The following is a 22,872-nucleotide window of genomic DNA, read 5'->3' as shown; positions in this document are numbered from 1 at the left end:
AAAGTCTACAAAACTTAGTCCACTTCTTTTAACATATTTTGGTTTTCGAAACAGAACAGTATTGAGATCAAATGTTTCATCGATGAGAAAATTTGGTGGTGATTTTAAATACCAGCCAGATGCTTCAGATTTATACATCCGGTGAAACATTTGTCTCATTGTTCCATCTGTGTAGTTGCTGCTTTGGCTGACACCATGGGTATAATCATTACGCCGATTCGGTTGCAAAATCCTTTGCAACTCTATTGAGATCAAATGTTTTGCAACAAACGGAAAACGCAAACAAGTTTCTATTAGACAAATTTAGGTAGGTCCCTCCCCATTTCGTTTTCTCCATTTGGTTCTTAAACGGTTTCTGTAATGAATGCACCCCAGCAGAGATACTTTTGAGCCATGCTCTTAAGAGTCTTCCTGACTTGAGTTCACTGTGTTAGTCACGTGGGTCGTGCGTCAGCCAGGCTAGCTGCTGCTATCAGTATGATGAGAAATGAATACCCCTTCACTTGATGAAAGTTGAAAGTAATCTTTTATTGCACAATAAAATATCACATACCATGTTTTGAGTTAAGTGATTGGTCCATATGGGAATATTGGACCTATTTCAAAAAAAAAAAATGTAATCCACAACTGTGAATGTTGCCGATGTCAGACAGTACTTTTGTTTTGTAGCATGATATTCCCACAATGTAGCTAGAGCTTCAGTACACCCATTTAGTGAACGCTGGCTTTGACTGCATGAGCTGAAAATGAATGTCCTAATCTGTCAAAGGTCCTTATTCAAGCAGCTGTTGAACAGAACCTTGAAGCGTGCATGCAGACACACACAGTCAGAGTGGTCTGCCATCTCTGTAACTTGGATTGTGGCAATTGTCAGGGCCTATATAACCAGCATGTCCAGGCATGCAATCACAACACACACAGCATGGTATTGGCAAGCCAGAGCCTGTATATTTCCCCTGAAGTGCAAATACTTTACAGAATTTATGTATAGGGTCTGACACCTAGTGTCTGACCTGACAGCAGAAATAGGTTATAGTACAATTCAGCCCAAAGTTCACATGGATACAACTGACCCCATCCCAATGACCCACAATCTATGGCACGTTAAGTGCATTACACTTTTTTTCAGGAAATCGAGTTGTCATTTGTTTTTTCAACTATTCTTGCCGCAGGTGATGGCAAAAAGATACAATACACATTCTACAATTTGAAAAGAGCCAGCAAGCCTTAGAAGCGGGACTGTTGTCCCTCTGAACCCTTTGACGTTACAAACCAGGCATAAACATGAAAATGCTTAGATAAGACTTGTACAATAAATACATATGAGATACATGCTTGAAATCAATCTGACTTTACCATAAATTACCAAAGACTAACTGAAAAGAAAACACACAGTAAAAACATTTATGACATGAAGACTGAATAAATATTAATTGACCTTCAACTGCACCAATTAGTTGTTTTTCCAAGTTTTCACATACAAGCAAAGTAATAGGAAATAGGTGTGGGCTGGTGTGTTGATGAGATTATAAGATTGATCAATTAAACTAACGAGTTGGATATTACTTGTTTCCCCAAAACAGTTTGCTTGTCTATCTGAATACACATTGCTCAGCAAATGTTAGTGGAATATTGGATCCAACATGCTGAATATGTCTACAATTGGATGATCATAGGTTAACATCACACCCACTTCAGTTGTATACATACTGTGTTCCCCTGACCTCCTTACGAAAACTGAAGGCCTCATGTGAATATAAGCATGTGAAAAACGTGTCGTTTGAGTGAAATAAGGGGCCACTTATCAGACATGATCAATCAGGAATTGCATGGTATCCTTCACATTGATTACATGACATGAGGTTTGAATACGTTCAGGGATGTTTATGCATGAGTAACTTCGGCCTGGATATACAGAGCATTCGGAAACTATTCAGGCCTGAGTTTTTCCACATTTTGTTACGTTACAGCCTTATTCTAAAATTGATTCAATTGTTGTTCCGCTTTTCATCAATTTACACACAATACCCCATAATGAGAAAGCAAAAACAGGTTTTTAGAAATGTTTGCACATTTATAATAAAAAAAAACACAAATCATATTTACATAAGTATTCAGACCATTTATACACGGCTCTTTGTTGGAGCACCTTCGGCAGCAATTACAGCCTAAAGTCTTCTTGGGTATGATGCTACAAGCTTGGCACACCTGTATTTGGGGAGTTTCTCCCATTCTTCTCTGCAGATCCTCTCAAGTGCTGTCAGGTTGGATCGGGAGAGTCGTTGCAGATATTTTCAGGTCTCTCCAGAGATGTTCGATTGGGTTCAAGTCTGGGATCTGGCCACTCAAAGACATTCAAAGACTTATCCTGAAGCCACTCCTGCATTGTCTTGGATGTGTGCTGAGGTTGTTGTCCCGTTGGAAGGTGAACCTTCGCCCCGGTCTGAGCGCTCTGGAGCAGGTTTTCATCAAAGATCTCTCTCTATTTTTCTCCGTTCATCTTTCCCTCGATCCTGACCAGTCTCTCAGTCCCTGCTGCTGAACAAAATCCCCACAACATGATGCTGCAATCACCATACTTCACCGTAGGGATGGTGCCAGGTTTCCTCCAGACGTGACACTTGACATTCAGAAATCTTGGTTTCATTAGACCAGAGAATCTTGTTTCTCATGGCCTGAGAGACCTTTAGGTTCCTTCTAACAAACTCCAAGCAGGCTGTCATATGCCTTTTACTGAAGAGTGGTTTCCATCTGGCCACTCTACCATAAAGGCCTGATTGGTGTGTGCTGCAGAGATGGTTGTCCTTCTGGAAGGTTCTCCCATCTCCACAGAGGACCTATGTCAGAGTAACCATCGGGTTTACCACCTCCCTTACCAAGGACCTTCTCCCCACGATTGCTCAGTTTGCCATCTCTTGAAAAGTCTTGGTGGTTCAAAGCTTATTCCATTTAAGAATGATGGAGGCCACTGTGTTCTTGGGGACCTTCAATGCTGCAAACATTTTTTGGTACCCTTCCCCAGATCTGTGCCTCGACACAATCCTGTCTCGGAACTCTACGGACAATTCCTTCAACCTCATGGCTTGGTTTTTGCTCTGACATGCACTGTCAACTGTGGGACCTTTTATATAGACAGGTGTGTGCCTTTCCAAATCATGTCCAATCAATTGAATTTAACACAAGTAGACTCCAATCAAGTTATAGAAACATCTCAAGGATGATCAATGGAAACAGGATGCACCTGTTGTTGCTTTGTCATTTTGGGGCATCCATTATGTGTAGATTGATGACAAAAGAATACATCCGATCAATTTTAGAATTAGGCTGTAATGTAACAAAATGTGGAAAAAGGAAGGGTTCTGATTCATTTCCATATGCATTGTACATACATGTAATCAGCGGAAGTTTGACAAATGAGGAAAATATCAAACCTCAGAGGCACTGATGAGAAAAGTAATTTGTTGTTCTCCATATTGTGCTTTTTTATGATTGATTGAATAACTTTTTGATTTGGACCATGAAAACAACATTGGAAGATTATCTCATAACAATGCACTGACTGATGCCACACTAAGTCCAAATCTTGGTTTTTCATGTATGCATACAATTCAAGGGGCATTTTAAAACAAACAAAATACGTTGCTATATATAATTTCCAATATGGAGATGTAACAAAACATCCATATATAAAACACTAGCTAAATAAGGCATTTTACTTTTAATATAATCAACAAAGTAAAAAAAAAAAGAAGTGTCATATTTGGTGAAGGTTTGGCAAAGCAAAACAAATAAATTATATAGTAAAGTTGTGACAAGGCAAAAATAATGTCTTTCGACGAAGAAATTTGACGCTAAAGCAACACGAGCTAGAAATACAGCTCAACAAGGAAATGTCCCCCACGGGCCAGGTTGTATAAGTGTGCACATCCACGCACACAAATAAAAGATTAATAGGCAGAATACAGGTAAACAGTCACTAAAAGGACACTGTGCAAAAATTGTTTTCATATTAGAAAACAAACAAAATGTGAAGTCAGAAGTTGTTACGCTTAGAAGCGAAGTCTTAAACATAACCCCCCCATAAAAAAACAGACCCTGTTACGAAATTTAGATTAAAATCTGCTTTTGCATCCATTTAGTGTAGTACAGTACAGTATACCCAGAAAACCGTGAAGATTTCCAGAACATTAGCAAAGATTCCCATTAAGTTCGAGTTAGGGTTTTATCTATTATTAGGATGATAACATCCCAAAAACATTCTGTTAATGTTTTTGGGATGAATGAGAACTCAATGTTCTGGGAATGATGAGAACTCAACGTTCTAGGAACGTTCTTGCAACATCAGGCGAATGTTTTATACAAACATTGTATAATCCTCAGCATAACTGTACAGTTTTTGTCTTATGAGAACATTTGCCGCAACCTAACGAATGTTCTGGGAACTTTCACAGAACCAATTTTTGTGAAATACAAGAAAACACTGGTACTGAAGCTAGTAGCTATTTGCCCCAATATGTCGTAAACTAAAAATGTGATGTGCTTGTAAACAAAAAGTAACAGCAATATACAGCTAAATAGATTTACATTTAAAAAAAATATTAATATGAGCTAGTCTACAGGAGTTTAAAATGCATCTGAGGAAAGAAAAGGAGACCACGAACCCTTTAAAACAACGAGGCACTCTGCGACTGCTTTGCACACAGTATCTATCTGATCAAATGACAAACTTTTCCCTAACACAGACAGATGGCAATGGACAGATTCATTTTGCATACCCCCCTCTCCCCTAGAATACCCTCTGTGTGCTTGTCCCTCAACGGTGAGGCACTGGCTCTCAACAGAGCCCTCTGTGACAGATTTGTCTATGGCACCTCTTCACTGCTCCCGCACACTGGCACAGCTGACCAAGTCCCAAGCTATTGCCCACCTAATAACATGACTAGTAGTCCCAGTGAGACTGGAAATAGGTCCTCCTTCAAAGTGGCTATTGTGTGAAAATAACATTAAAAAAAAAAAACATTATCAAACCTCAGGATTGTTCTTTGCCTTCCGTTTAATATATATATATATACACTGACAACATACACACATATATATATATATGTTTTTGTTGTACTCAATGTGTTCTCTCGATCGGGTATAGTAACATTGTTTTCTCAAAATTTGTCTTTTTTTTAATATTTTTTTTTACAAAGCAGCAACAATAAAACAAATAGGGATGGACAAAACTGTCCTATTAATAACTTACTTGCAGCAGTACACCTTGGGGCTGCAAGTGACCTTGCACGCATTGCTTTTAAAATGATATAATTATTCATGAATTATTATATTAAACACATTTTGAAGGACCGTCAATTCAAATTGCCATTAGTTTCAGGCTTTAGGATGTGAAACAATTTTAGGGGGATATTCATATAATCCTGTTAACACCAAGGAAACTGAGGGGTCAGTAGTCCCTGGGCAGCTACATCATTCTGGTTTGTTCATTAGGCAACAAAATGGATTAAAACAAAACGGACATACAGGGAGGGAATACCTGGACTTGTCCGATAAGAAACGCTCATTTTCATTTTCCACTGCAAAATGTTTTACAATGTTTTCCCATTGCGTGCCTTTTAATGAACACAACCGAGCCCTATACTGTAGCTGCCTTTGAACCCAAGAGTGCTGTCAGCATATTTTGGTTGGAAAAAATATTTACACATCCTCCCCCAGATTCACCTTTTAGCAACCAGCGTCTTAAAATGGTGTAATACGCAGAAATTGCTCCGCCATTTTCGGTTTGCTAAAATTCTAATAGTTTGTCTAATTTCCATTTACGTGACAAAACAAGCAATGTATTGTGTACAGAATCATTGATCAATCTAAACCGCTGTGAAATATACATTACCGTTCAAAAGTTTGGGGTCACTTAGAAATGTCCTTGTTTTTGAAAGAAAAGCTGACCATTAAAATAACAAATTGATCAGAAATACAGTGTAGACATTACATTTAATGTTGTAAATGACTTTTGTAGCTGGAAACTGGAAACTGCTTATTTTTATGGAATATCTACATAGGCGTACAGAGGCCCATTATCAGCAACCATCACTCCTGTGTTTTCAGCTGTGCTAACATAATTGCAAAAGGGTTTTCTAATGATCAATTAGCCTTTTAAAAGGATAAACTTGGATTAGCTAACACAACGTGCCATTGGAACACAGGAGTGATGGTTGCTGATAATGGGCCTCTGTACGCCTATGTAGATATTCCATAAATGTTTTTATATATATATTTTTAAATCAGCCGTTTCCAGCTACAATAGTAATTTACAACATTAACAATGTCAATACTGCACTTTTATTTAAAAAACAAGGACATTTCTACCCCAAACTTTTGAACGATAGTGTACTTTCAATAACCAAAAATGTTTTATTTTCAGCTGTTTGAAGCTGGTGTACAAAACAAAATAAAAGACGCAAAAAACAAAACTTAAGAACGGGGAGCATAGAAGTAGTGCACAGAACAGATCTACCGCTTCTTAGACTTGCTTTCAATGACAATGACAGATCTATATCTCCCATTTCTATGTGAATTTGGTCAGGTTGCCCAAAAAGTTACATACTGCAGCTTTAAAGTGCCACGATCATGATACAGCAGACCGTCAAGGCTGCTTGATCTGTGACAACCATGTAATACTGATTAGCAGGTCCTCCCTTCAGTTGCTTGCAAGTGTGTGTTTGCATGCAGGAGTGTCCATCACTTTCATGAAGTTCTTGAATGGAGCATGTGTGGGTATATACAGTATAACATAATCACAAGTTTGCTACAGGGCAGGAGCTCTATAAACATTAAGTGGATAATAAAAGTCTTTACAGGAACATTAACTTACACACCACAAACTTTACACTTTTGCACGGTAAGAAAGAGGGAGATGTCTATTGTGAATCCTGTGCCCTCCTTGGCTCTCTCTCCTCCTCATCTCCAGGCAGTTTTTCCTCCTCCATCACTCTATTCTCCTTTGTTTCTCTCTCCTCTTCAATGCTCTTCTCTGGGTTGACCTCTGGAGACTCATGGGAGTCGTGTCCCGTGACCTCCTCCTGAACGTTGTCCTCCATCTGATGCTCCCTAGCCTCCGGCCCGGCCTGGTCAACCGTACTCTCCCCAGTCTGACCATCGCTGGGTGTTTTCGGAGGCCCACTGTCTGTCTGTAAGTGGCTGCTTGCCTCCTCCACCACCCCTTCCTCCCTTGTTCTTTTCTTCTTCCTCTTAGGGCTGCCGGAGGACTCTGTGGGCTGCATGCCTGGCAGCGCCATGATGCCCCCATGTGGGAGGAACATGTGGGGGTACAGCAGTCCATGGGACAACCCTGGAACAAGGAAAGGGTTGAAGGCCAGGTGGCTGCCACTGCTACTGCTGACGCCACTGCTGCTGCTGGCCGCCGCAGTGGTGATGGCTGCGATGCTGTGGCTGCCTATCGCACCTAGCTGCTTTTCCTCTGTCGACTGCTTGTCCTCCCTCTTTCTCTCTCCGTCAGACTGCATGCCGGAGCCATCTGCCTGTGTGCTCGAAGACGCCTGGCTGGGGCCTCGTGAGGGGCTACTGGCCGTGGAGGAAGCCGTAGTGGTGCTAACTGCAGCCGCTGAGGAGGTGGGAGCGGAGCTTGTGGGCGGCTGCCCCATCAGCCCCTGAACACTGAACATGTGGGGGGAGCCATGTATGCCGTGGAGCATCATGGGAAGCATGCTCAGGCCGTTCTTGGCATCTTCACCAGCGGACACGGCGAAGCCATGGGGGAATCCCATCAGGCCCGTGAGTGGGATGCCCTGGACATTGCGGAGGTTCTGGAGGCTGACCAAGTCCATGCTGCCGATCAGGCTGCCGTTCATGAAGAGTGGGCCCATGGGTGACTCCGAGAGGAGGGGCTTGGGCATCTCGCTGCGAGGACGACGGCCCCGGCGGCGGGGCCCTTGGTCACGGCACACGGGCTCTGTGAGTATGCGCGTGTACTTTCCCTCGGGAAGAAAGCCCTGGAAACACAAGGCATTAGCTTGAGGAAAATGCAGGAAGTGTTTTGAAGGACATCTGTACTTTTTGTAAGGCAGTAGGTTCTGAGAACTGTCTGTGCTACTCAAGATGTACAAATGCCAAATTAAAAATGGCATTCTAATGAAACTATTTGATGAGACACTTGTATGGATGAGAGAGAGTGAAAATTCCATGCTACTCACAGAGTGTTTCACAACATCTGCCCAGTCGGGTGCCACGTAGTACTCAGTATTCGCGTCCAGCCATCGGGAGAGCTCCTTGATTGCTGGAGCCATAGCACCCCCAAGCTACAGAACAGGAATATACAGCCCTTAATCAGTTGTACACACACATACCATAAATATAACTGATGCATTTGTGTGTAATTCAGGTTGTAATCTTGTCAAAGCAAGTCAAGCATGACATTTCATGCAAATTCCTGAAAGTTATGTCTTATCAAAGGAGTGTATTTGATCAATGTGAAGTAGTACAGTTGGGTGGGGAGAAGTGTCTTCATTCACCTGTTTAAGTAGCTAGATTTTCAAGCGAATATTGTAAAGTTTCCACCAAATAACTTTGTATCGTATAATAACTCCTCATTTACCAAATAAAAAACAAGTTATGAGTTTCCATCCTATTTTTTAACAGTTGATGGTTTTGCCACAAACAACAAATGTGCCAACTCTGGTATGGTGTAGCTAACAATTTCCAGAAAGGATACAATGCAGAGGGTGATCAAATTATGGATAAGAGCAAGATAATTTGTATTTGTCAATTGGCAGCCAAACACCGCCACCATCATACAAATGAAGACCATTCTGCTCAGCGTGCACTTTCACCACCCTGGGAAGTTCTTATTTCCTCTGCAGCCTAATAAACTGAACAGTGCATTCGGAAAGTATTCAGACCCCTTGACATTTTCCATATTTTTATACGTTACAGCCTTATTCTAAATAGTTTTCCCCCCCACATCAATTGACACACAATACCCCATAACTACAATGCAAAGACAGGTTTTTATAACATTTTGCAAATGCATTACAAATAAAAAACTGAAATATCACATTTACATTAGTAGTCAGACCCTTTACTCAGTACTTTGTTGAAGCACCTCTGGCAGCAATTACAGCCTTGAGTCTTCTTGGGTATGATGCTACAAGCTTGGCACACCTGTATTTGGGGAGTTTCTCCCATTATTCTCTGCAATTCCTCTCAAGCTCTGTCAGGTTGGATGGGGAGGATCGTTGCACAACTATTTTTAGGTCTCTTCAAAGATGTTCGAACGGGTTCAAGTCCAGGCTCTGACTGGGCCACACAATGACTTTCAGAGACTTGACCCGAAGCCACTCCTGCATTGTCTTGGCTGTGTGCTTAGGGTCGTTATCCTATTGGAAGGTGAACCTTTGCCCCTAGTCTGAGGTCCTGAGTTCATATTTCCCTCGATCCTGACTAGTCTCCCAGTCCCTGCCGCGGAAAAACATCCCCACAGCATGACGCTCTCATGGTCTGAGAGTCCTTTAGATGCCCTTTGGCAAACTCTAAGCGGGCTGTCATGTGCCTTTTACTGAGGAGTGGCTTCCATCTGGCCACTCTGCCATAAAGGCCTGATTGGTGGCCTTTATTGGTGGAGTGCTGCAGAGATGGTGGCACTTCTGGAAGGTTCTCCCACCTCCACAGAGGAACTCTGGAGCTCTGTCAGAGTAACCATTCTTGTGTCAGAGTAACCATTCTTGGTCACCTCCTTGATCAAGGCCCTTCTAACTCGATTGCTCAGTTTGGCTGGGCGGCCAGCTCTAGGAAGAGTCTTGGTGGTTCCAAACTTCTTCCATTTAAGAATGATGGAGGCCACTGTGTTCTTGGTCACTTTAGTCAGGATCGAGGGAAATATGAACTCAGGACATCGGGGCGGCAGCGTAGCCTAGTGGTTAGAGCGTTGGACTAGTAACCGGAAGGTTGCAAGTTCAAACCCTCAAGCTGACAAGGCAGCGTAGCCTAGTGGTTAGAGCGTTGGACTAGTAATCAGAAGGTTGCAAGTTCAAACCCCCGAGCTGACAAGGTACAAATCTGTCGTTCTGCCCCTGAACAGGCAGTTAACCCACTGTTCCTAGGCCGTCATTGACAATAAGAATTTGTTCTTAACTGACTTGCCAAGGTAAAAAATAAATAAATGCCGCAGACATTTTTTTGGTACCTTTCCCCAGATCTGTGCCTCGACCAAATCCTGTCTCGGAGCTCTACGGACAGTTGCTTCGACCTCATTGCTTGGTTTTTGCTCTGACATGTACTGTGGGACCTTATATAGACAGGTGTGTGCCTTTCATGTCCAATCAATTGAAATTACCACAGGTGGACTCAAATCAAGTTGTAGAAACATCAAGGAAGATCCATGGAAACAGGATGCACCTGAGCTTAATTTCGAGTCTCATAACAAAGGGTCTGAATACTTATGTAAATAAATCATTTAAACAAATTGTAATACATTTGCAAAAATGTCTAAACCTTTTTTACACTTTGTCATTATGCGGTATTGTGTGTAGATTGATGAGGATTTTTATTTATTTAATCCATTTTAGAATAAGGCTCTAACATAAAATATGTAAAAAGTAATTGTGGGAGGAACACGCAACATCACATGACTGCAAGTTTAGTGTGACATGGTTATTCTATTAACATTTGCGCAAAAAAGTATTTCCACTGCCATTTGTCACATACAGTGCCTTCAGGAAGTTTTCACCCCTTTTCCCACATTTTGTGATACAGCCTGAATTTAAAATAGATTAAAGAGATTTTGAGATTAGAGATTATGTTGTCACTCGCCTACACACAATACCCCATAATGTCAAAGTGGATGTATTTTTTTTATTTCATTTTTTTGCCAGTCAAATTAAACAGAAAAGCTGAAATGTCTTAAGTCACTAAGTATTCAACCCCTTTGTTATGGCAAGCCTAAATAAGTTCAGCAGTAAACATTTGCTTAACAAGTCACATAATAAGTTGCATGGACTCATTCTGTGTGCAATTATAGTGTTTAACATGATTTCTGAATGACATCCTCATCTCTGTACCCCGCACATACAATTATCTTTAAGGTCCCGCAGTCAAGCAATGAATTTCAAACACAGATTCAACCAAAAAGAGCAGGGAGGTTTTCCATTGCCTCGCAAAAAGGACATCTATTGGTAGATGGGTAAAACATTTGAAAAGCAGACATTAAATATCCCTTTGAGCATGGTAAAGTAATTAATTACACTTTGGATGGTGTATCAATACACCCAGTCACCACAAAGATACAGGTGTTCTTCCTAACTCAGTTGCCGGAGAGGAAAGAAACCACTCAGGGATTTCACTATGAGGCAAATGGTGACTTTAAGGCTGTGGTAGGAGAAAACTGAGGATGGATTAACAACATTGTAGTTGCGCCACAATACTAACCTAAATGACAGTGAAAAGGAAGAATAAAAATATTCCATAACATGCATCCTGTTTGCAACAAGGCAATAAAGTAATATAGCAAAAAATGTGTCAAAGCAATAAACTGAATACAAAGTGTTATGTTTGGGGCAAATCCAATACATCACATTACGGAGTACCACTCTGCATATTTTCAAGCATATTGGTGGCTGCATCATGTTATGACTATGCCTGTAATCGTGGGGAGTTTCTCAAGATAAAAAATAAATGGAATGGAGCTATTCAAAGGCAAATTACAAGCAGAAAACCTGATTCAGTCTGCTTTTCATCAAACAGAGATTAATTCACTGTTCAGCAGGACAATAATCTAAAACACAAGACCAATCTACACTGGAATTGTTTACCAAGAAAACAGTGAATGTTACTGAATGGCTGAGTTACAGTTTTGACAGGACTCGAAAATCTATGGCAATCCCAGAAAATGGTTGTTTTAAAAAATGGTTTGTTTAAAGAATTTTGAAAGAATAATGGGCAAATGTTGCACAATCCAGGTGTGGAAAGATCCTAGAGACTTACATTTGTAATCATTGCCAAAGGTGATTCTACAAAGTATTGACTTGGGTATGAATACATACATAAATGAGATATATCTGTATTTCACTTTCAATAAGTTTGCAAAAAATATGTTTTTACTTTGTCATTATGGGGTACTGTGTGTAGTAGATTGGTTAGATAAAAAAAGGCATATTTAATACATTTTGAATTCAGGCTGCAACACAACAAAATGTAGAATGTCAAGGAGTACATGTCACGTTCTGACCTTTATTTCCTTTGTTTTGTCATTATTTAGTATGGTCAGGGCGTGAGTTGGGGTGGGCAGTCTATGTTTGTTTTTCTATGATTTGGGTATTTCTATGTTTCGGCCTAGTATGGTTCTCAATCAGAGGCAGGTGTCATTAGTTGTCTCTGATTGAGAATCATACTTAGGTAGCCTGGGTTTCACTGTGTGTTGGTGGGTGATTGTTCCTGTCTTTGTACCAGATAGGGCTGTTTTAGGTTTTCACGTTTATTGTTTTGTTAGTCTGTTCATGTGTAGAGTCTTTATTAAAGTACCATGAATAACCACCACGCTGCGTTTTGGTCCACCTCTCCTTCAACTAAAGAAAACCGTTACAGTACAGTGAAGGCAATTTATCTAATTCACATACCAAAAACATTATCCACCACTGAGGAATGTATTTTGATTTGATGACATTGTTTCCATCAGGCCTGTCGTAGGGCTGGGCGATATGGCTTGAAAATCGTATCTTGATTTTTTTCAAACTTATGGGCGATTCACAATATACAGTGCATTGGGAAAGTACTCAGACCCCTTGACTTTTCCCACATTTTGTTACATTACAGCCTTATTCTAAAATGGTTTAAATACAACAAAACCCCTCATGACAAAGCGAAAAAATGTTTTTTCTGAAGATGTATTATAACAAAAAACAGATACCTTATTTACAAAAGTATTCAGATCCTTTGCTATGAGACTTGAAATTGAGCTCAGGTGCATCCTGTTTCCATTGATCATCCTTGAGATGTTTCAACAACTTGATTGGCGTCCACCTGTGGTAAATTCAATTGATTGGACATGAGGAAAGGCACACACCTGTCCATATAAGGTCCCACAGTTGACAGTACATTGTCAGAGCAAAAACCAAGCAATGAGGTCGAAAAAATGTGTCCGTACAGTAGTAGAATGGCTGCTGTTTTACAGGCTCCTAACCAATTGTGCTATTGTGTATTTTTTCTAACTTATTTTGTACATAATGTTTCTGCCACCGTCTCTTATGACCAAAAATTGTTTCTGATAATCAAAACAGCGATTACTCACCTCGTACTGGACAAAGATTTTTGCTCTTTAATGAGTCGGACGCAAAGGATTTACTTCAGACACCGGACAAGGCCCAAATCCCCGTCATTTGTATGAAGAAAAGTCAAGAGATATAGGGGTCGTAGGTCGGGGTGCATTGTAAGAATCAGAGTGGGTAACCCGCCTCTAATGTCAGTCCTATTAGCCAATGTGCAATCATTGGATAATAAACTGGATGAGCTCTGATCAAGACTATCCCAACAACGGGAAATTCAAAACGGTAATATCTTATGTTTCACCGATTCGTGGCTGAATGACGACATGCTTGCTGGATTTTCCGTGCATCGGCAAGATAGAGTAGCTGCCTCCGGTAAGACAAGGGGTGGCGGTCTGTGTATATTTGACAATAACAGTTGGTGCACGAAATCTAATATTAATGAAGTCTCTATGTTTTGCTCGCCTGAGGTAAAGTATCGCATGATAAGCTGTAGACCGCAATATTTATCAAGAGAGTTTTGAACTATATTTTTCATAGCTGTCTATTGACCACCACAAACCGATGCTGACACTAAGACCGCACTCAACGAGCTGTATACGGCCATAAGAAAACAAGTAAATGCTCATCCAGAGGTGGCGCTCCTAGTGGTTGGGAACTTTAATGCTGGGAAACAAAACAATTTTACCTAATTTCTACCAGCATGTTACATCTGCAACCAGAGGGGGGGGGGGAAAACCCAACTTTACTCCACACAGAGATGCGTACAAAGCTCTCCATCGCCCTCCATTTGGCAGATCTGACCATAATTCTACCCTCCTGATTCCTGCTCACAAGAAAAAACTAAAGCAGGAAGTACCAGTGACTCATGCAATACAGAAGTGGTCAGATGACACAGATGCTAAGCTACAAGACTGTTTTACTAGCACAGACAGGAATATGTTTCAGAATTCTTCCAATGGCATTGAGGAGCACACCACATCAGTCACTGGCTTCATCAATAAGTGCATCGATGACATCATCCCCACAGTGACTCTACGTACATAGCCCAACCAGAAGTCATGGATTACAAACTTGCACGGCTTGCAAACTATTACGGACTGCAAGGGAAAGCACAGCCGTGAGCTGCCTACTTACACGAGCCTACCAGACGAGCTAAATTACTTCTATTCGCGTTTCGAGGCAAGCAACACTGAAGCATGCATGAGAGCACCAGCTGTTCCGGACGACTGTGTGATCACGCTCTCCGTAGCCGATCTGAGTAAGAACTTTAAACAGGTCAACTTTCAAGGCTGCAGGGCCAGACAAATTATCAGGAAGTGTACTCCGAGCATGCGCTGACCAGCTGGCAAGTGGCTTCACTGACATTTTTAACCTGTCCCTGACCGAGTCTGTAATACCAACACGTTTCAAGCAGATCACCATAGTCCCTGTGCCAAAGAACACCAAGGTAACTGGCCTAAATGACTACCAACCCGTAGCACTCACATCTGTATTCATTAAGTGCTTTGAAAGGCTGGTAATGGCTCACATCAACACCATTAGAAACCCTAGACTCACTCCAATTTGCATACAGCCCCAAATGATGCAATCTCTATTGCATTTCACACTGCCCTTTTCCCACCTAGACTAAAGCAACACCTACGTGAGAATACTATTCATTGGCTACAGCTCAGCGTTCAACACCATAGTGCCCTTAAAGTTCATCACTAAGCTAAGGACCCTGGGAATAAACACCTCCCTCTGCAACAGGATCCTACACTTCCTGACAGGCCGCCCCCAGGTGGTAAGGGTAGGTAACAACATCTGCCACGCTGATCCTCAACACGGGGCCCCTCAGAGGTGCGTGCTCAGTCCCCCGCCTGTACTCCATGTTCACCCATGACTGCATGGCCATGCATGACTCCAACACTATCATTAAGTTTGCAGACGACACAACAGTGGTAGGCATGATCACAGACAACGATGAGACAGCTTATAGGGAGGAGGTCAGAGACCTGGCATTGTGGTACAAGGATAACAACCTCTCCCTCACTGTGATCAAGACAAAGGAGATGATCGTGGACAACAGGAAAAGGGTGGCCGAGCATCCCCCATTCTCATCGATAAGGCTGTAGTGGAGCAGGTTGAGCGCTTCAAGTTCATTGGTGTCCATATCCCCAACAAACTTTCATGGTCCAAAACACACCAAGACAGTCGTGAAGAGGGTATGACAAAGCCTATTCCCCCTCAGGAGAAAGAAAATATTTGGCATGGGTCCTCAGACCCTCAAAGTTCTACAGCTGCACCATCAAGAGCATCCTGAGTGGTTGCATTACCGCCTGGCATGGCAACTGCTCGGCCTCCTACGGCAAGGCACTGCTACCGCACGGCAAGCGGTACCGGAGCTCCAAGTCTAGGTCCAAAAGGCTTCTTAACAGCTATTATCCCCAAGCCATAAGACTCAAGAACAGATAAAAAATTATGGCTAGCCCGACTATTTGCATTAACCCCCCCATTTTTACGCTGCTGCTACTCTGTTTATTGTCTACGCATATTCACTTTACCTCTACCTACATGTACATGTTACGTCAACTACCTCGACTAACCTGTGCCCCTGCACATTGACGCTGTATGTATGTATGTATGTATGTATGTATGTATGTATGTATGTATGTATGTATGTATGTATGTATGTATGCCTCGTTATTTTCGCTTTTTAATAATTATTTTACCACTTATTTTGTATAAAAACTGCATTGTTGCTTTAAGGGCTTGTAAATAAGCATTTCACTGTAATTCAGCGCATGTGACAAATACAATTATTATTATTTTTTTTACCCCTTTTTTTCTCCCCAATTTCGTGGTATCCAATTGTTTTAGTAGCTACTATCTTGTCTCATCGCTACAAACACCGTACGGGCTTGGAAGAGACGAAGGTTGAAAGTCATGCGTCCTCCGATACACAACCCAACCAAGCCGCACTGCTTCTCATCACAGCGCCATCCAACCCGGAAGCCAGCCGCACCAATGTGTCGGAGGAAACACCGTGCACCTGTCAACCTTGGTTAGCGCGCACTGTGCCCAGCCAGCCACAGGAGTCGCTGGTGCGCGATGAGACAAGGATTTCCCTACCGGCCAAACCCTCCCTAACCCGGGTGACGCTAGGCCAATTGTGCGTCGCCCCACGGACCTCCCGGTCGCGGCCGGTTACGACAGAGCCTGGGCGCGAACTCAGTCTTAACCACTGCGCCACCCGGGAGGCCACAAATACAATTATTGGACTTGATTTAGAGCTCCGAGATAGGATTGTTTCGAGGCACAGATCTGGGGAAGGGTACCAAAACAATGCAGGAGTAGTTTTGGGACAAGTATCTGAATGTCCTTGAGTGGCCCAGCCAGAGCCTGGACTTCAACCCGATCGAGCATCTCTGGAGACCAAAAAATAGCGATGCTCCCCATCCAATCTGACAGAGTTTAAGAGGTTCTGCAGAAAGGAATGGGAGAAACTCCCCAAATACAGGTGTGCCAAGCTTGCAGCATCATATACCCATTAGACTTGAGGCTGTAATTGCTGCAAAAGGTGCATCAACAAAGTAGTGAGTAAATGGTTTGAATAATTATGTAAATGTGATCAGTTTATTATTTTTAATGAATCTGCATAAATGTCTAAAAACCTGTTTTATCTTTGTCATTATGGGGTATTTATAATTTTTAAAAAAACAACATTTTTGAATGATTTTTAAAATCCTATCAATGTAACAAATTGTGGAAGATGTCAAGGGGTCTCAATACTTTCCGAATGCACCATCTTGATTTGTGCAAAGCTGTCATCAAGGCAAAAGGGTGGCTACTTTGAAGAATCAAAAATATAAATATATTTAGATTTGTTTAACACTTTTTTGGTTACTACATGATTCCATGTGTTATCTAATAGACCTGATGTCTTTCACTATTATTCTACAATGTAGAAAATAGTAAAAATAAAGAAACTCTTGAATGAGTAGGTGTCCAAACTTTTGACTGGTACTGTATACTTCCATAAAGTTTTTCCTAGCACTAACTGCGTAGCCCAAACTGTTTGGGCGCTATAGACGCTCTAGCTGTCACCTTTCACTGCAAATGTAGAAGTGCGACATCGGCAGGTGCCGATGTAAAAAATAACAGATCACTCTAGCTTTAACTTTCATTATGCTAATTATATTTTTGCGGGGGAGCAGACGGACTCTAGGAGGTAACCTACTTTTCTGCAATAATGACTGATCTGGCTTTCAAGTATGTCTATAAAAATGTATTTTTTTCAGAACCATGCACATCCACTAATAATGACCAACTTCTGGTAGTAGGAATTATAGAAAATTAACACAGGTCTCATGAACAATCTCTCAAGCACAAGCCCACATGCTAGTGAGTGGCCAGCTAATCTTTAAATTTAAAGCCAACTTGGATCTATTTGCTTGTTAACAAAGGTATAACAGTGGAACTGTTATGAATCCTGTCGGTCTGCAAATGTTTGAACAAAATGGCCTGTTCACTTAGTTTAGATGTTGAAATCAAGTGGCTAAAATGCTGCTAGCAGTGCGTGGTAGCGCAATGCTGCGTGCGACAGAAACTGAGCATTAATATTCCAGTCATGTTCACTGATACTCCCATTTTTATTAGGGTCTGCTCTGTTCTGGGAGTTGAGACATAAAAAGGGTATTGTTAGAAGGGGAATCAACCGATTCTGTTGGAAGTTGCACAGTGCACACAGCACAGGAGCAAAAGAAAGGAGACCAAAAAGACATTGGAACATTGCGCTAAAAGTTTTTGTTATCCGACAGGTACTTTACTCTCATATGGTTGAATGGAAACATGATTCATGTCAGTGATGTTAAGTGTGCTCGTGCATCAGTGTTGGTGTGTGGTTGTGTGTCAAAAAGGTTACCCTGCGGCCAGTGCTTCTGTGGACCACGGGCACCCTCTCCTCCCCTGTTAGGGAGTTGATGTCCAGCTTGGTGGGGTCTTTGCAGCGATGTCTCCGCTGTTTGGGCCGCTCCACAAAGCTGTGCAACATCGCTGCGCCAGGAGACTGAAACCCCAGATTTGGCAAGGTCAGCACACTACAACATCACCTGTCATCACGTGGTTGGAGAGTTACTTATCCAATAGAATTCAAGAGTATTCATCAATGAAAGCTTCTCTAACATCAGATATGTACAGTGCAGTATCCCTCAGGGCAGTTTCCTTGTGCAGCTACTTTTCTCTATTTTTTACAAATGATTTGCCATTTGTCTTACAAGAAGCTAAAATGACTATGTATGCTGACAATTGCACACTACAGTTGTGGCCAAAAGTTGAGAATGACAAATATTAATTTCCACAAAGTTTGCTGCTTTCAGTGTCTTTAGATATTTATGTCAGATGTTACTATGGACTACTGAAGTATAATTACAAGCATTTCATAAGTGTCAAAGGCTTTTATTGACAATTACAGGAAGTTGATGCAGAGTCAATATTTGCAGTGTTGACCCTTCTTTTTCAAGACCTCTGCAATCTGCCCTGGCATGCTGTCAATTAACTTCTGGGCCACATCCTGACTGATGGCAGCCCATTCTTGCATAATCAATGCTTGGAGATAGTCAGAATTTGTTGTTTTTTGTTTGTCCACCCGCCTCTTGAGGATTGACCACAAGTTCTCAATGGGATTAAGGTCTGGGGAGTTTCCTGGCCATGGACCCAAAATATTGATGTTTTGTTCCCAGAGCCACTTAGTTATTACATTTGCCTTATAGTAAGGTGCTCCATCATGCTGGAAAAGGTATCGTTCGTTACCAAACTGTTCCTGGATGGTTGGGAGAAGTTGTTCTCAGAGGATGTGTTGGTACCATTCTTTATTCATGGCTGTGTTCAAAGGCAAAATTGTGAGTGAGCCCACTCCCATGGCTGAGAAAGAATCCCACACATGAATGGTCTCAGGATGCTTTACTGTTGGCATGACACAGGACTGATTGTAGCGCTCACCTTGTCTTCTCCGGACAAGCTTTTTTCCGGATGCCCCAAACAATCGGAAAGGGGATTCATCAGAGAAAATTACTTTACCCCCGTCCTCAGCAGTCCAATCCCTGTACCTTTTGCAGAATATCAGTCTGTCCCTGATGTTTTTCCTGGAGAGAAGTGGCTTCTTTGCTGCCCTTCCTGACACCAGGCCATCCTCAAAGTCTTCGCCTCACTGTGCGTGCAGATGCACTCACACCTGCCTGCTGCCATTCCTGAGCAAGCTCTGTATTGGTGGTGCCCCGATCCCGCAGCTGAATCAACTTTAGGAGACAGTCCTGGCGCTTGCTGGACTTTCTTGGGCACCCTGAAGTCTTGGAAACATGATTCATGTCAGTGATGTTAAGTGTGCTCGTGCATCAGTGTTGGTGATGCGAGCGCCCTGAAGTCTTCTTCACAACAATTGAACCGCTCTCGTTGAAGTTCTTGATGATCCGATAAATGGTTGATTTAGGTTCAATCTTACTGACAGCAATATCCTTGCCTGTGAAGCCCTTTTTGTGCAAAGCAATGATGACGGCACGTGTTTCCTGGCAGGTAACCATGGTTGACAGAGGAAGAACAATGATTCAAGCACCACCCTCCTTTTGAAGCGTCCAGTCTGTTATTCGAACTCAATCAACATGACAGAGTGACATCTCCAGCCTTGTCATCGTCAACACTCTCACACCTGTGTTAACGAGAGAATCACTGTCAGCTGGTCCTTTGTGGCTGAAATGCAGTGGAAATGTTTTTTTTTTTTTTTTGGGGGGGGGGGGTTCAGTACATTTTGCATGGCAAAGGGGGATTTGCAATTAATTGCAATTCATCTGATCACTCTTCATAACATTCTGGAGTATATGCAAATTGCCATCATACAAACTGAGGCAGCAGACTGTGAAAATGTATATTTGTATCATTCTCAAAACCTTTGGCCACGACTGTACACATCAGCACCTGCCAGTGAGCTCACTGAGACTCTTAGCAAGGAGTTACAGTCAGTGTCAAAATGGGCAATTAACAATACATTGGTCTTAAATGCATAAAATCAAAAGCATTGTATTTGGTTCAAAGCATTCTTAGACCTAAACCTCAACTGAAGTTGTGCATTAATTGGGTGACCATTGAACAAGAAGTTGAACTCCTAGGAGCAACACTGGATGGTCAGTTATCATGTTCAAGTCATATTGACAAAGTTGTTGTGAAGATGGGGAGAGTTAAGTTGTTATAAAAATATATGTTCTTTTGTACTAGTTGTTGAGGCTTTGATCTGGTCTCATTTTCATTAACTGTCCGGTAATATGGTCAGGTGCAGCAAAGAAAACCCAGGTATAGCTGCAGTTTCCTCAAAACAAAGCAGCACTCCTTGCCCTTAACTGCACACACAGAACTAACATCAACAAAATGCATGATAGTCTTTCATGGTTGAGGGGAAATCGACTACTTCTCTTCTAGTCTTGAATAAGAAACATGTGTGTTTTAAATGCCCTCCCACTTGTATAATCTAGCAAACTCTTCAAACAGACATACATAATCCACCAAACACGCCACTAAAGGTTGCAAGATCAAATCCCTGAGCTGACAAGGTAAAAATCTGTCGTTCTGCCCTGAACAAGGCAGTTAACCAACTGTTCCTAGGCCGTCATTGAAAATAAGAATTTGTTCTAAACTGACTTGCCTAGTTAAATAAAAAAAAAAGGTACAAAAAAAATAAAATGATACCCAAACCAAAAACAGATTTAATGCATAGCTCAGTTATATATAGAGCCATGTCATCGTGGAATGCTCTGGTACCAGATACAAAACAAAACCATAGTATCACAGCGCCCCTCTTTCTAAAGATCGAATTTAACTATACTGAACAAAAATATGAACGCAACATGCAACAATTATATATTTTTTTACTGAGTTACAGTACACAAGGAAATCAGTCAAAAGAAATACAAAATTAGAGCCTAATGAATGTATTTATTTATCTGTTATTTTACCAGGTAAGTTGACTGAGAACACATTCTCATTTGTAGCAACGACCTAGGGAATAGTTACAGGGGAGAGCAGGGGGATTAATGAGCCAATTATAAACTGGGGATTATTAGGTGACCAAATTGGTTTGAGGGCCAGATTGGGAATTTAGTCAGGACACCGGGGTTAACACCCCTACTCTTACGATAAGTGCCATGGGATCTTTTAATGACCTCAGAGTCAGGACACCTGTTTAACATCCCATCCGAAAGACAGCACCCTACACAGGGCAGTGTCCCTGGGGCATTGGGATACATTTTTTTAGACCAGAGGAAAGAGTGCCTCCTACTGGCTCTCCAACACCACTTCCAGCAGCATCTGGTCTCCCATCCAGGAACTGACCAGGACCAACCTTGCTTAGCTTCAGAAGCAAGCCAGCAGTGGTATGCAGGGTGGTATGCTGCAGGCTAATTTATGGGCCATAAGCCCACCGACTTGGTAGCCAGGCCCCCCTCCTTCCACCCTCTCCTCAGACGATTCCGCAGATGGAGAAGCCGGATGTGGAGGTACTGGGCTGAAGTAGTCTGCGGTTGTGTGGCCGGTTGGACGTACTGCCAAATTCTCTAAAACAATATTGGACGCAGTTTATGGTTGAGAAATGAACATTCAATTCTCTGGCAACAGCTCTGGTGGACTTTCCTGCAGTCAGCATGCCAATTGCATGCTCCCTCAAAACTTGAGACATCCGCAGCATTGTGTTGTGTAACAAAAGCGCACATCAAAGAAATGGTCTTTCACTGTTCACAGCACAAGGTGCAACTGTGTAATTACCATGCTGTTTTATCAGCTTCTTGATATTCCACACCTGGTGGATGGATTATCTTGGCAAAGGAGAAATTATAACAGGGTTATAAACAAATTTGTTCACATCATTTGAGAAAAATAAGCTTTTTGTGTGTATGGACAATTTCTGGGACTTTTTATTTCAGGTCATGAAACTTGGGACCAACACTTTCCATGTTGCGTTTATATTTTTGTTCAGTGTATATAAACTACATGACCAAATGTATGTGGACTTCTGCTCGTTGGAGGTGGTCTCCCATTTGCTGCTATAACAGCCTCCACTCTTCTGGGAAGACTTTCCACTAGACGTTGGAATATTGTTGCTGAGACTTGCTTCCATTCTGCCACAAGAGCATTAGTGAGATCAGGCACTGATGTTGGACGATTAGGCCTGGTTCGCAGTCGGCTTTCCAATTCATCCCAAAGGCATTCGATGCTGTCGAGGTCAGGGCTCTGTGCAGACCAGTGAAGTTCTTCCACACCGATCTCGACAAACCATTTCTGTATGGACTTCGCTTTGTGTACAGGGGCATTGTCATGCTGAAACAGGAACGGGCCTTCCCCAAACTGTTGCCACAAAGTTGGAAGCACAGAATCGTCTAGAATGTCATTGTATGCTGTAGAGTTAAGATTTCCCTTCACTGGAACTAAGGGTCCTAGCCTGAACCATTATTCCTCCTCCACCAAACTTTAGTTGGCACTATGCATTGGGGCATGTAGAGATCTCCTGGCATCCGTCAAATCCAGATTTGTCCGCTGGAGTGTCAGATGGTGAATCGTGATTCATCACTCCAGAGAACGC

At 42.0% G+C, this 22,872-nt stretch overlaps 1 protein-coding gene across 10 annotated transcripts in view; it reads right to left on the bottom strand.

Annotated features, from left to right (window-relative positions):
• Positions 1-507: 507 nt before the first annotated feature.
• The window catches only part of chd6 (chromodomain helicase DNA binding protein 6), a 103,152-nt gene continuing 80,787 nt past the window's right edge, over positions 508-22,872 (bottom strand). For 9 of the 10 annotated variants that reach the window (XM_064965453.1, XM_064965452.1, XM_064965446.1 and 6 more), the window contains exons 36-38: positions 18,178-18,321; positions 8,211-8,315; positions 508-8,009 (exon numbers count right to left, since the gene is read on the bottom strand). In XM_064965453.1, the coding sequence (XP_064821525.1) occupies positions 6,918-8,009; positions 8,211-8,315; positions 18,178-18,321 (1,341 nt within the window). In that variant the 3' untranslated portion in view covers positions 508-6,917. The remainder of the gene's footprint in view (positions 8,010-8,210; positions 8,316-18,177; positions 18,322-22,872) is intronic. The other variant, XM_064965454.1, reaches the window with a different exon arrangement.

Source organism: Oncorhynchus masou, chromosome 5, assembly GCF_036934945.1.
Source record: "Oncorhynchus masou masou isolate Uvic2021 chromosome 5, UVic_Omas_1.1, whole genome shotgun sequence".
Taxonomy (NCBI): Eukaryota; Metazoa; Chordata; class Actinopteri; order Salmoniformes; family Salmonidae; genus Oncorhynchus; species Oncorhynchus masou.
The sequence above is the reverse complement of the archived record's forward strand: the minus strand, read 5'-3'. Positions and strand labels throughout refer to the sequence as shown.